This window comes from Anomaloglossus baeobatrachus, chromosome 5, assembly GCF_048569485.1.
Source record: "Anomaloglossus baeobatrachus isolate aAnoBae1 chromosome 5, aAnoBae1.hap1, whole genome shotgun sequence".
Taxonomy (NCBI): domain Eukaryota; kingdom Metazoa; phylum Chordata; class Amphibia; order Anura; family Aromobatidae; genus Anomaloglossus; species Anomaloglossus baeobatrachus.
In genome coordinates this window covers 295,632,987-295,648,289 of record NC_134357.1, presented here as the reverse complement: position 1 = coordinate 295,648,289, position 15,303 = coordinate 295,632,987, and the positions used below count along the sequence as shown (strand labels likewise).

At 46.1% G+C, this 15,303-nt stretch overlaps 1 protein-coding gene across 1 annotated transcript in view; it reads right to left on the bottom strand.

The window, feature by feature from the left end:
- The window catches only part of FBF1 (Fas binding factor 1), a 159,209-nt gene that overhangs the window by 88,147 nt on the left and 55,759 nt on the right, over window positions 1-15,303 (bottom strand). Inside the window, exons 8-11 of the mRNA XM_075349603.1 lie at window positions 12,853-12,936; window positions 5,470-5,508; window positions 3,498-3,578; window positions 1,197-1,335 (exon numbers count right to left, since the gene is read on the bottom strand). Of these exons, the coding sequence (XP_075205718.1) occupies window positions 1,197-1,335; window positions 3,498-3,578; window positions 5,470-5,508; window positions 12,853-12,936 (343 nt within the window). The remainder of the gene's footprint in view (window positions 1-1,196; window positions 1,336-3,497; window positions 3,579-5,469; window positions 5,509-12,852; window positions 12,937-15,303) is intronic.

Genomic DNA, 15,303 nt, shown 5'->3' with positions numbered 1-15,303 from the left:
TCCGAGAGCCGTAACTTTTTTATTTTTCCGTCAATCTTGCCATATGAGGGCTTGATTTTTGCGGGACACGTTGTACTTTTAAATGCAACCATAAGTTTTACCATATGGTGTACTGGAAAACAGCAAAAAAAATCCAAGTGTGGAAAAAAACTGCAAAAAAAGTGTGATCGCACAATAGTTTTTGGGATATTTTATTCGTGTTCACTAAATGGTAAAACTGATGTGTGGGTATGATGCCTGAGGTCGGTGCGAGTTTGTAGACACCAAACATGTATAGGTTTACTTGTATCTAAGGGGGTTAAAAAAATGTACAAGTTTGTCCAACAAAGTGGTGCACGTTTTGCGCCATTTTCCGAAACCCGTAGCGTTCTCATTTTTTGGGATCTATGGCTCAGTGATGGCTTATTTTTTGCGTCTCAAGCTGACATTTCTAATGGTACCATTTGTGCGCAGATGCTACGTTTTGATCGTCTGTTATTGCATTTTGCGCAAAACTTGCGGCGACCAAAAAACGTAATTTTGGCATTTGGAATTTTTTTGACGCTACGCAGTTTACTGATCAGATTAATTGATTTTAGAGTGTGATAGATCGGGCATTTCTGAACGCAGCGATATCAAATCTGTGTATATTGTTTCATTTTTTAACCCTTTCGTTTTCAATGGGGCGAAAGGGGGGTGATTTGAACTTTTAGGCTTTTTTGTTTTTTTAAAACTTTTTTTTTTTTTAATTTTACTAGTCCCCCTAGGGGGCTATAACGATCAGCAATCCGATCGCTCTGCACTGCACAGATCTCGGCTACAGAGCTAAGATCTGCAGATAGGCTGCTTTACATTCCGTGCTGGCATTATGCCGGCATTGAGAGGAAGTGACTCATGTTAGCTACAGGCGTCATCACATGACCCTGTGCTACCATGGCAACCACCGAAAGTCACGTGATCACACACGTGACTTCCGGTGGGGGTGGCGGTAAGTAAATGTAATGTCTGTGCGCATATACATCTCGCTGCCAGACTTTGGCAGCGAGATGTAAGGGGTTGAATGTTGCGAGTGGAAGCGATTCCACTCGTAACATGCAGGCTCACATGTCAGCTGTTGAAAAAAAGCTGATGTGCAGGGGGCGGGGCTTAACCACACAGGCTCCATGACGGATATATCCGTCATTGGTCGTGAAGGGGTTAATAGTATTTTCTCTTACCGCTTCTCCTTGTTAGGACTTTCAGGCTGGTCTCCAAATCCCAAAGCATCCATAAAGTCATCAGTATCCTCCTCAAAATTCACATCAATTTTCCTGTTAGAAGCTGGGGAAGGTCTCGTTGGGCTGACAACTGCGTTCTCTGTATGGCAGAAATGTGGAGAAATTAACGCGCTGGACCTGAAACAAAACATTTTATACACTACCCAAAATGCTGTGCATGTAGCCCAAAACGATATCACGATACCATTGTCTGAAGCACAGAAGGACACTGAATATAATAAAAGATAGCAATGCAAATACATCCACCACCCCAATGTGTATTGATGGTGGCCGGTGGGGTTTTTAGGACAGTGTATACCAAGATTTGTCACTTTCTAAATTTGTAAAGCCACTGAATACTCCCCCAATCTGTATTTATGGTGACCGGAGGGGTGGTCAGGAAAGCGTATGCCAAGATTTGTCACTTGCTAAAGAAGGGACGCCATCAGCTAAGGAGTTTATAAAAAGTGCAGATCCTACTCTGACCCACGTGGATGAATCGTAACAAGTACAGCTCAAAGCAGTCCTTCATGAGCTTCAAAAACAAATTCATAAAAAGGAAGTGCCCCTTAAATTGTGTCTATAAGCAAATTTTGGTGCACAAAACTTCCAACTGCACTGAGCAAGACATCTTTGTGGCAGTTTATATCATTAGAAAAGCAGAGAAGATTAACTTTATTACTGAAGGCCAATGGGCACCTCTAAAGAGTGCAAGTTCTCTGTTTGGAACTTCCTGCAGGACAGGTGCGAGATACTTAACATATGGGAATAAAGGACCATGACAGTTTATTTAGGCTGAGAAACCACAGACCGAATAAATCAGAGTCTGGCAATGTTATTGCAGTATTTACTAAATGTTCCAGAGTTTTCAGAGTTTTAAGACAATATACTTTTAAAAACTAATCCAATAGACAGGTTCCTGACAGCTTCTCCCTGCTTCGTTTGACTGACAGGTGTATCCTTAAAGTGAACCTGTCAGGTGCAAGGTGCACCCAGAACCATGAGCAGTTATGGGTACATATAATTCCTGCCTAACCGTCCCTGTATACACTAGTATAGATAAAGGGATCTTTAGCAAACGTATTTCTAAGGATCCTTTATCTACGCTAGTGTATACAGGGACTAGTCGCAAGGGTGTTACTTCCCCCGACAAGTCCTCCCTCTTAGCATGGTAGCATACCCACAGTGGGGTGCTAACATGCTACTCAATGTAGCATCACCAGCAGTGACGTGCGTACCTGTGTCCGTTGTGACCACTGTTCAGAAGTCCCCGGCACTTCCGGTAATACTCAGTATGCAGCCGGGTGTAAGTGTCCCAGCTTAAGCGAGGTATAGTGTGCATGACCGGAAGTGCCAGGGACTTCTGAACTGTGGACACCGGTACGAACGGCCACACTGGTGATGCAGCATTGAGTAGCATGTTAGCACGCCCCTGTGGAAATGCTACCATGATAAGAGGGTGGACTAATTGGGGGAAGTAATGCCCTTGCGACTAGTCGCTGGCCTCATTAGCATATTATAAAGAATCTTTACAAATACTTTTTCTAAAGATCTCTTTATCTATACTAGTGTATATAGGGACAGTTCGGCAGGGATTAGCAATATGCACCCAAAACTGCTCGTGGTTCTGGGTGCATATTGAACCTGACAAGTTCCCTTTAAGTGTTTGTGTGTATAGAGTGACCTTTCAGTCAAGGGGAGGGTGGCAGAGGAAAACCGCTGGGTATACGCCTCTAGGACCAGCTGGCGCTTAAAAGTGTGTATACTGTGAAACGTCGCAGTGTTTGGTGTAAAACATATCAAGCTGCAATAATGCAGCTGGCCTCCGATTCATGCTACGTTGCCACAGATGTCAGTTTAAATCAAAGGGGTTGTACAGGTATTTTATGAAGGTCTGCAGTCACTCTATGTGATTACAGACTTGTGGACAGTGAGGATTCTCCAATGCCGGCGGGGAGACTGACCGGTCATGTGACTGCAAATATGCAATATACATATTTCTGGACACAATCAGACTAGATGTGTACAGCCTCGCCCAATACAAGTGAATTGAGTGCAGACTTTCATGAAAAACCTTGACAATACCTTTAAATATTTTCTGCAATTTTAACACTATAAGCAGCCACAAAGTTTAGTTTTTACTTGTTTGTTTCTAGCGGTTTGGTAATTTTTTGTTTCCTTTCTTCATTGCATCAGCAATTAGCATGAAAGTTCGTTATTAATCAAGAAAAGTGTAAGATCCCGAATATATTTTTGACTTACCACTGCCTTTCACAGGATTTGATTTCTTAGCAATTTCATTATTGTCTTCAGACAGGATGACATCAAGTGGATTATTCCCATCTTTGTCCCAGGAACCAGAAGGGAAAAAAAACAAACACAAAGACATTAAGCATCAAATGGGGTGGTCCTAGCCCACCTATCCATTACACGGATGACCCATATTGCTAGATTTTCCTGGAGTGGCCAGTAAGGCTATGTGCCCACGCTACAGGATTTACCGCGGATTTTGCCGCGGATTTACCGCAGATTTGCCGAAAATCTGCAGCAGCAGCACTTCCAAGCCATTTCAATGGCATTTTGGAAATGCTGTGCCCATGCTGCGGATTTTTCCGCTGCGGATTTGCCGCGGATTTTGATCCGGAAAAATCTGCAGCATGTCAATTGTTTGGTGCAGATTTGGTGCGGATTTTTGGTTTTGAATGGGGAAAAAAAAAAAATGAAATCCGCATCAAAATCCGCGGCAAATCCGCGGTAAATTCGCGGCAAATCCGCGGGTGCGGATTTGCCGCGAAAGTCGCGGATTTTCAGGCAAAAAAATCCGCAGGGACATTCTAGCGTGGGCACATAGCCTAAAGCTTTCTTGGCTTATTGAGTTGAGAGATGATGGTTAGAGTAGCCGGATGCGGTGAACAGGTGGTTTAGGTTCACAAAGTGTTTTTTATTTAAATTCTACTTATAAGGAAACATATTTCAAGACTTCAAGACACCTCGGTGATTTGGCAAACTGATCACTTCCATTGCTGCGTTTCTCTTGTAGCCCAGTGACATCTTTCCCAAGAGCCGTGCAAATACTGGAATTGCTGCTACAGGTGATAGTTACATTTAACGATACTGTGATTATAGGTGGGCACAATTCAGTTTTAAAATCGCCCCAAAAAAAATCTGCCATTTTTTCAGTTTTGTAATTACAAGGCTCATTGCCAGGTAATTTTCACTGCATAATATGATTCTAAAAAGGTACAGGTTAGTACAGCAATATCAAAATTGGTCAAGTTTATTTATATGGTGTATAAAGAAAAAAAAAATATAAATATTTTGTAAAAATAAAAAAATATACATTCATTTATGTCTCCATTTTTTACTTGTCCATCAATGCACCTGTATGAAGGCTTATTTTTTGGGTGCCAAGTTGACACTTTTATTGATACCATTTCTGAACAGATACAACATATTGATTGCCTTTTATTGCAAATGGTTTATGGAGTAACAACCCCCCCCCAAAAAAAAAATTCCTGCGTTTAAATTCTCTTTCATTACAACGATTTATTAACTTTATATTTTGATAAATTGGAAGTGGCATACCAATATGCGTGGGTTTTTTCCTTCTTTATTACTAATGAAGTAAAAGGTTTGAGATATATATATATATATATATATATAAAAAAAAATTCACTTTTTTTCTGTTTTACTTTGGCTTGATTAACCTAGGGGGATTAAAAAAAATTGTTTTATAAATAATGCAATTGCGTTGCGGACGACCAATTGGAGTAGATGCATGCGTGCTTCCATGCTCTCGTTACAGAAATGCTGCTGTCAGTGACAGGGGCATTTAAATAGTTAAACAGGAGCAATCATAGCTTCCTCCAGTTACTGAGGTTACAGTAAGACGCTAGCTGTGTATGACATCTATTCGCGTGTATGGTGCAGGCTCAGCTCCTGCGCTGACTCCATACATCGACACACAACATATCATGTACCAATCCTATCGGGAAGTGGTTAATGGCCTATAGGAGTTATAGCCACAGGAGACTTGGATCAGTGGCTGCCTCTGGACTCAGACCTGCAGCAATCATACATTTATCTTCTATCATGTGGTTGGTAAATGCTGAGACAAACCCCTTTAAGTTATTTTATTCTCTTATTATATTTTTTTTACTGCACTCCTTCAAAAAAACTCATGAAGGTAAAATAAAATTGGATAACCTATAAGAAAACATTAGAATGCCATTACCTTCATTATGTAATGCTGTTTCTAAGTCCTGAGCACCTTCTGACAAGCATTAAGAAATAGAGAAGGAAGTCAACTGAAGGGTATACTGCTCTCTACACTGTGTTCCAAATTATTATGCAAAAAGAGTTTAGGAGTGATAAGGTCATACATTTTTTGTTAGTCATTTAAACTCATTGATGGTGATGTGTGTCAGGGCTCTTTATATCACTGAAAGCAATTGCAGATACCTGTGCACATTAGTTTGGCAGGTGTGTCCAAATAAAGGCAAGACTACTTAAGAAGGCTGTTCCACATTATTAAGCAGCCTACATTTTTTGCCAAAATGGGAAAGAAAAAGGATGTGTCGGCTGCTTAGAAGCTACAAATTGTGGAGTATTTAGGTCAAGGCATGACTACAATCAACATTACCAAGACACTTCATCGTGATCATCGCACAATCAAGAAGTATGTAGCTGATTCACAGCACACACGTGCGCGTGCTGATAAGGAAAAATTGAGAACTCTTTCCAACAGGCAATTGCGTCAGGTTAAAAGAGAAGCTGCTAAAATGCCTTGTCATAGCAGGAGACAGGTTTTTGAAGCTACTAGTGCCTCCAACGTCCCCCGAACAACAAGATGCAGGGTCCTTCAGAGGTTTGCAGCAGTGCGTAAGCCATCCTGTCGACCACCTCTATCCACTGCACACAAGCAGAAACGGCTCCAGTGGGCCAAACGATACATGAAGACTGACTTCCAAACTGTTCTGTTCACCGATGACTGCCGTGCAACGCTCGATGGTCCAGATGGATGGAGTGGAGGATGGCTGGTTGATGGACACTCCATGAAAACACGCCTCAGGCGCCAACAGGGAGGAGGTGGAGTAATGTTTTGGGCTGGAATCATGGGGAGAGAGATTGTCAGCCCCTTTAGGATCCCTGAAGGGGTAAAGATGAACTCCATAATCTATGTGGGGTTTCTAAAACAGCACTTCCTGCCATGGTTCAGGAGGAAGAACCGTGCATTCCACAGCAAGATCATTTTTATGCATGATAATGCACAGTCTCGTGCTGCAAATAACACAACTGCATCTCTGGCTGCTATGGGCATAAAAGAGGACAAACTTATGGTGTGGCCACCATGTTCCCCTGACCTCAACCCCATTGAGAACCTCTGGAGCATCATCAAAAGGAGTGTATGATGGCGGGAGGCAGTTCACATCTAAGCAACAGCTCTGGGGAGGGTATTCTGTCCACATGCAAAACAATTGAAGCACAAACCATCCAAAAACTGACAAATTCAATGGACGAGAGAGTTCAGAAGCTTCTTTCAAACAAGGGGTCCTATGTGCAAATGTAACATCACCTAGAATTAAGTTTTGACTTGAAAACTGTTTGATTTCATTTTGTAATAAGCTGATAATGCTTATAATTTCACAATTGACCATTTTGTTTTTCAAAATAAAAATAAAAAAAAGGTTGAAAACTCTGCTGTGCATAATAATTTGGAACATGCATTTTAAGTGTTTATTATTTTTAAAAATATACTGTTTTCATAGGCATTTTGATCAAAAACATTTCAATTATACTCGAATAGTAGATGACTGGAAAAAAGAGAATTTTGTTACTTACTGTAAATTCTTTTTCTTATAGTTCCGTATTGGGAGACCCATACCATGGGTGTTTAGCTTCTGCCTCCGGAGGACACACAAAGTACTACACTTAAAAGTGTAGCTCCTCCCTCTGAGCTTATACACCCCCTGGTAGCCAGTCCTAGCCAGTTTAGTGCAAAAGCTGAAGGAGAATAGCCACCCACAAGTAGAACCGAGTAAGAACCGGAACAACCGGAGACTCTGTCCACGACAACAGCCGGTGATAACACGCGGAACAAGAAAATTGCCAACAGGCAACAGGGAGGGAGCTGGGTCTCCCAATACGGAACTATAAGAAAAAGAATTTACGGTAAGTAACAAAATTCTCTTTTTCTTTATTGTTCCTTTGGGAGACCCATACCATGGGACGTTCCAAAGCTGTCCCTGGGTGGGAATAAACAGAAAAACTAAGAAGTAGGCGGAGCCTAACTTCAGAAGTGGGCGACAGCCGCCTGAAGGATGCGTCTGCCCAAGCTCGCATCTGCCGAAGCATGAGCATGCACTTGGTAGTGCTTCGAAAAGGTATGCAGGCTAGTCCAAGTGGCAGCCTGACAGACTTGTTGAGCCGTAGCCTGGTGCCTAAAAGCCCAAGAGGCACCGACAGCTCTGGTCGAGTGTGCTTTGCTCCCCGGCGGGGGAGGCACCTGAGTACTCTGGTAGGCGTCCGAAATGGTCGATCTAATCCAACGGGCCAGGGTCGGCTTAGAAGCAGAGAGACCCTTGCGCCGCCCTGTGGTTAGCACAAAAAGAGAGGTGCACCGCCTAAGCGCAGCGGTGCAAGACACATAAATCCGGAGAGCACGCACCAGATCTAGAGTATGCAGCGCTTTCTCAAAGCGATGAACAGGGGCCGGACAGAAGAAAGGCAAGGAAATATCCTGGTTAAGGTGGAAGGGAGAGACCACCTTAGGAAGAAAGTCCGGGGTCGGACGGAGAACTACCTTGTCTTGGTGAAAAACCAAAAAAAAGGTGACTCCGAGGAGAGCGCAGCCAAATCAGAGACTCTCCTGAGAGAAGTTATGGCAACTAGAAAGGCCACCTTTTGAGAAAGACGATACAAAGAAACCTCCCTAAGGGGCTCGAAAGGGGGTTTCTGCAATACCGTGAGGACCAAGTTAAGGTCCCAGGGATCCAAGGGCCGCCGATAAGGCGGAATGATGCGAGACGCACCTTGCATGAAGGTGCGGACCTGAGCCAGCCGGGCGAGACGCCGCTGGAACAGCACTGATAGAGCTGAGACTTGTCCCTTGAGAGAGTTGAGGGACAGTCCTAGCTGCAGACCGGACTGCAAGAAAGACAGAAGGGTCGGCAACGAGAATGGCCAAGGAGAATGGCCGGAAGAGCGACACCAGGACAGGATATTTCCAAGTCCTGTGATAGATCTTGACGGAGGAAGACTTACGGGCCCGAGTCATAGTGGAGATGACTTCAGGAGGAATACCAGAAGCCGTCAAAATCCAGGACTCAAGAGCCACGTCGTCAATTTGAGTGCCGCAGAATTCGGGCGGAAAAACGGACCTTGCGAGAGCAGGTCTGGACGGTCCGGAAGATGCCACGGCATCTCCACGGACAGTTGGAGCAGATCCAGATACCAAGCTCGCCTGGGCCAGTCCGGTGCAATGAGGATGACTCGACGGCCCTCCATTCTGGTCTTGCGCAGGACTCTGGGCAAGAGAGCTAGAGGGGGAAACACGTAGGACAGACGAAACTGGGACCAGTCTTGAACCAGAGCGTCCGCGGCGAAGGCCTGAGGATCGTGGGAGCGAGCCACGTAAACCAGAACCTTGTTGTTGTGACGGGATGCCATTAGGTCCACGTCCGGAGTGCCCCACTTGCGGCAGATTGACTGAAACACTGCCGGGTGCAGGGACCACTCGCCACCGTCCACGGATTGACGGCTGAGATAATCTGCCTCCCAGTTTTCCACGCCAGGGATGTGGACTGCGGATATGGTGGACTTGGAGTCCTCCGCCCATTGAAGAATGCGTTGGACCTCCAACATTGCCAGGCGGCTGCGTGTCCCGCCTTGGTGATTGATGTAGGCAACCGCTGTCGCGTTGTCTGCCTGGACTCGAATGTGCATGCCCGCCAACAGGTGGTAAAAGGCTAGGAGAGCTAGAAGCACAGCTCTGGTTTCCAGCACATTGATTGAAAGGGCTGACTCGGACGGAGTCCAAGTGCCCTGTGCTCTGTGGTGGAGATGTACCGCTCCCCAGCCGGAAAGGCTGGCATCCGTGGTGAGAATCACCCAGGACGGAGTCAGGAAGGAGCGCCCTTGGGAAAGGGAGAGGGGTCGAAGCCACCACTGAAGAGAGCTCCTGGTCCGTGGCGACAGAGCCACTAACCTCTGTAAGGAGGAAGGCCGCTTGTCCCAACAGCGGAGAATGTCCAGCTGCATAGGACGCAGATGGAACTGGGCAAAGGGAACCGCCTCCATGGAGGCCACCATTTGACCCAGCACCTGCATCAGGCGCCTGAGGGAATAACGGCGGGGCCTCAGGAGAGAGCGCACCGCTAGCCGGAGAGACTGCTGTTTGATTAAGGGCAACTTCACAAGTGCCGGCAAAGTCTCGAACTGCATCCCTAGGTACGTGAGACTCTGGGTCGGAGTCAGAGTGGATTTGGGAAGATTGACAATCCACCCGAATTGGGCTAGGGTGGCGAGAGTGAAGGAAACACTACGCTGACAGTCTGCGCTGGATGTACCCTTGACCAGAAGGTCGTCCAGATAAGGAAGCACTGCTAACCCCTGGAGGTGCAGGACCGCAATCACTGGCTAACCCAAAGGGGAGAGCCACGAATTGGAAATGATCCTCTCCTATCGCAAAACGTAACCAACGCTGATGTGACACTGCGATTGGCACATGTAGATAGGCATCTCTGATGTCGATGGACGCCAGGAACTCCCCTTGGGTCATAGAGGCAATGACTGATCGCAGAGACTCCATGCGAAAATGCCGCACCCGGACATGCTTGTTGAGAAGCTTGAGATCCAGGATTGGCCGGAAGGTACCGTCCTTTTTTTGGAACTAGGAAGAGATTTGAGTAAAAACCTCTGAACCGTTCCTGAGCGGGAACTGGGACAATCACTCCGTTTGCCTGCAAGGACGCCACGGCCTGCGAGAAGGCGGCGGCCTTGGAGCAGGGGGGAGTTGAGAGAAAAAATCTGTTTGGAGGGCTGGAAGAGAATTCTATCCTGTAGCCATGAGATATGATGTCTCTCACCCACTGATCGGAGACTTGCTTTAACCAAGCGTCGCCAAAGTGGGAGAGCCTGCCACCGACTAAGGACGTGGCTGGAGCGGGCCAAGAGTCATGAGGAAGCTGCCTTAGTGGCAGAACCTCCTGCGGTCTTCTGCGGACGCGCTTTTGGGCGCCAGTTGGATTTCTGATCCTTGGCTGAGTTAGCGGACGAGGCGGAAGGCTTAGAGGATGACCAGTTGGAGGAACGAAAGGAACGAAACCTCGATTGATTCCTACCCTGGGCGGGTTTCCTGGTCTTGGTTTGTGGCATGGAAGTACTCTTCCCGCCAGTAGCTTCTTTAATGATTTCATCCAGCTGTTCACCAAACAGACGTGAACAAGCAAAAGGGAGCCCAGCAAGAAACTTCTTGGAAGAAGCATCTGCCTTCCACTCTCGAAGCCACAAAATCCTGCGGATAACAAGAGAATTAGCTGAAGCCACCGCAGTGCGGTAAGCAGCCTCTAGCATGGCAGACATGGCATAAGATGAAAAGGCTGAAGCCTGAGCAGTTAAGGTAACCATCTCAGGCATAGATTCCTTGGTGAGGGAATGCATCTCCTCTAGAGAAGCAGAGATGGCTTTGAGAGCCCACACTGCTGCAAAAGACGGGGAAAACGCGGCCCCCGCAGCTTCATACACAGATTTGGCCAGAAAGTCAATCTGACGGTCAGTGGAATCCTTAAGTGAGGTGCCGTTAGCCACGGACACAACGGTCCGGGCTGATAGCCTAGACACCGGAGGGTCTACCTTTGAGGAGTGAGACCACTCCTTGACCACCTCAGGTGGAAATGGAAACTGGTCATCAGAACCACGCTTTGGAAAGAGTTTGTCAGGGCAGGCCCTGGGTTTGGCCACAGCGGTCTGAAAACTGGAGTGGTTAAAGAACACACTCTTCACTCTCTTAGGCGAGGTAAACTGATGTTTTTCTGCCAAAGAGAGTTGCTCCTCTGACACTGGCGGATTGAGATCCAGCACAGAATTAATAGAAGCAATCAAATCACTAAGATCTGAGTCACCCTCAGAGAAATCGATGGGATACATAGCCTCCGAGCCCCCAGTGAGGGCATCCTCCTCATCTTGAGAGTCAGCTCTTGAGGCAGAGCCGTGGGATGGGGAGGGGGAGGAAACCCTGCGCCTTCTCTTAGAAGGACGGGGTCTGGGATCAGATGATGAATCCTCCGTGAGCTCTGATGGACGGAGGTCAGAGGATAGGAGTCCTCTGTCAAGAGTATTAGAGGCACCCTGTGAGGGGGGCTGATGCATATTCATCAAAGTCCAGGACAAAAGTCCCATGGACTCAGCAAATGACTGGGATATGGACCTAGAAAAGGACTCTACCCAGGCCGGGGGTTCAATCACAGGTGCAGCAGCAGCCTGAGAGACCACTGGGCCTTGCTCCTTGTGTGAGACATGCTGCTGGTATACAGAGGTCCACAACCGGAGACCGGCTGTGGCTTACCAGACCGCTGAGCGCGGTGTTGTGTGCCCTCCAGATCCCGAAGCCCGGTCCCCCTGTCGCAGCACCTCAGCAGAGATGCAGAATGCAGGATGTCCCAGAGCAGAGTGAACTCTGCCTGAGAAATGACTAGGGGGTGTTCCGATAAAAGAGCGGGAACTGGAGGGCTATAGAGACCTGCAGGGAAGGAGGGACGCCCCAGCAGTGGGGAGTGTCCCTCCCCTATGTAGAACGGCCGCCGGGAGGAGCCGAACCTGTCCCTCTGCATGAGTGACATGCGAGGGCAGGAAAATGAAACTAGGCCTCCGGCTAAGCCGGCCCCTAAATTTAAGCGGCGAGGCCGACAAGCAGGCACCATCGGCGCGGTTCTCAGGCAAAAGCTAGAGAATCCGCCGGAAAAGTTAAAACAATCACATACAGCATACTCTCCCCTTACAATAAAGAACCGGGACCCCTAACATAAACGTCTCAGGTACTTAGCTGCTGAGACGCAGGGCCATGTCCCTGGGGATGAGTGCTCCAGTCCAACAGAATCCTCAAGGGGCTGTGGATGGAGACCGGACTCCTGCCAGGCATGGAGACCGTGCTGGCTCCCACTTCAAGCCAGAGCCCAGAAGGGATGGTGAAGGAGCGCGGCATGTAAGGCTGCAGCCTTGTAAATCAACCTTAACAACACCGCCGACACAGTGGGGTGAGAAGGGACATGCCGGGAGTCCAGACATGGACCCGCTTTTCTTCAAACTCTTTCCAAAAGTCAAACAAATCAGATGAGAATGCATGTGTAGATGTATGCCTCCTGACACAAAGCAATAAACTGGCTAGGACTGGCTACCAGGGGGTGTATAAGCTCAGAGGGAGGAGCTACACTTTTAAGTGTAGTACTTTGTGTGTCCTCCGGAGGCAGAAGCTAAACACCCATGGTATGGGTCTCCCAAAGGAACGATAAAGAAATAACAAATGAGTGCAATTCAGAAAGTTAATTTAGGAAAATATGAAAAAATATTTTTTGCATAATAATTTGGAACACAGTGTATATACACAAACCTTGTCACTTACCATCAAAGGAAAATTTCTTATAAGGTCTGGATTGGCCAACCGGGGCAAACAAAGGTTTCTTCTCACTTTCAGGTGCGGAGGTCCCTGTTAGATAATGCCTTGCATGAAAATGCATTTTTGTATGAGTTTCATTTGACTCTGTCTTCTAAGCTTCCTCGCGTGTAATTGAGAAATAACACTTTCTGGACCTTACATGATTCCAAGATCACACACACACACATAAAACGGAGACATGTGAATAGGGCCTAATAGTGAGTACTAGTGATGAGCAAGCACTACCATGCTTGGGTGCTTGGTACTCGTAACAAGCAGTCGGACGCTCAGACGGACACTACTCATGTACCGAATATAATGGAAAGCAATGGGGAACTCAAGCATTTTATCGGAAGATCTTCCAGAGAAATGCTTAAGTTCCCCATTGATGAGCAACCAATTACTCGTTCCGAGCATGGTAGTGCTTGCTCATCACTAGTGAGGACATTTGTTCTATGACACTAATAGGACTTATCTAGCACATGCGAAATGGGTCGTCTTTTTAGGAGTCAGCCCTTGTCAAGGAACAGTAGCGTCATACTACTCATATTCAGTAGAGTAAGTTTAATTTGGCTTGCTTTTAAAAGATAATCACCTATCATATAACAGGGTTCTCAGAGAGTTTGGTTGGGGGCTGCCTGCTTGAGACACACGTCTATGACAAAGAACGGGAAGGCATACTGTAACACAAGTCCCTGATCTTGAAGATTCAAATCCAATACTGATTTAAAGCTACTATGCAATACTACAAAAAATGAGTACATCACGTAAAATTTTTAATTTGCTTGTTTGTGTGAATTTTCTCAGGAAAGTCGGTTTGCAGAAAATACAGGTAAATCTTTTCAGTTAGCCATTAAAAAGGTATCAACCACTGAGGACTTCAGTTCTTTTAAACAATTTTTTAGGTTTGCAGAAAAGTAATTCTCCACAAATTTAATGTCCATTATGCTCTTTGGTCTGAAGAGCATAAGATTGTAACCTTAAACGCAGAACACTCAGCCTAGCACAAGAGGCCCGCAGATTTTGAAAAAAATCATTGTCCTGGATGGCCAGGATACAGTCCTTTAAAATGGTTTTCTTACCCAAAATATTGTATGTGCTCAGATGCCTTCCCATCAAAATTTCTCACAAAACCCTGATGAAACTTCAATCGTTGACTAACAAATTTGTCTGGGGTAATAAAAGGGCTAGGGTCGCAGGTAAAGTGTTATACCCTCCATATGACTTAGGGGGATTGGGCACCCCAAACATATCGGCATATTATAAAGCCTTACTAATTGAATCACTAAAGGAATGGTGGCGTCCAGGTAATTCACATAGATGGACTCAGATTGAAAATTTCCTGTCCCGCCAGGGCTCGGTCAGAAGAATGATGGAAGCAGAATATTTGAGCCGTTCACGGTTCTCCCCGTGTGTTCCCACCATGTCAGCCTCCCTGGAGGTCTGGCGAAATGACTTGATTCATAAGATTTAGATTCCTCTTTCAGAGATTTCCCTCAAGTCGTTGGAATCTCAAATCCCCTTTTTGAATCTGGCCAGGTGGGAGGGATCGGGCATTACAGTGCTGGCGGATCTATACTCTGATTTGGGTGTTAACCCCTTTAATGAAATAGTACGGGAACACCCCTCTTTAAAGGGCTGTTTCTATCAACACATCCAAATTAGTCATTTTCTGGCCTCTAAATTTCCTCCAAAAGTCGAATCCTCTGTTACCTACAACAAAGGCTTTGGTATTTAAAAAGATAATTAAATCCAAAGATATCTCCTCGACATACAAATGGCTCAATAACCCCCCCCGAAGAGCAAAAATCTCCTTATATGAATAAATGGGACATGGAGTTGAGTGTCTCTACCTCTCCTTCAAACTGGCACTCGGCATCAGCAAATATCCAAAAATATTCCAAGTGTATAAATCATCTGGAGCAACTGAAAAAAGTACACCTGCGATGGTATCGGTCCCCAGCCAACTTAGCACAGTTCCTCCCAAATTATTTGCCACATTGTTGGAAGGGCTGCCTCCAAAGGGGTACTCTTGGTCACTGCTGGTGGGCTTGTCCCAAGGTTTTCTCGTTCTGGTTGGAGGTGTTTGGCCTGATGGGTGAGCTGACAGGCAATCCTATTAATCCGAATCCAGGTCTGGCAGTGCTAAACGTGGGTATAGAGGAGTTCTCTTGGGAATCCAGGGGTTTATTAGTTCACATTCTAGTAGCTGCCAGATATTGCATAAGTTTGCACTGGAAATCCCCAAAGACGCCTACATTAGTTGAACTATATAACCGAATTAATCTCCAATGCCAATACGAGTTCTGTCTGGCTCACTCCATCCGCGCCAAAAACAAAATACTTCAGATTTGGGACACGTGGCTAAACTCTGTATATGCATCCCCTGTCAGGCATCTGTCTCCAGGGCAAACTGTT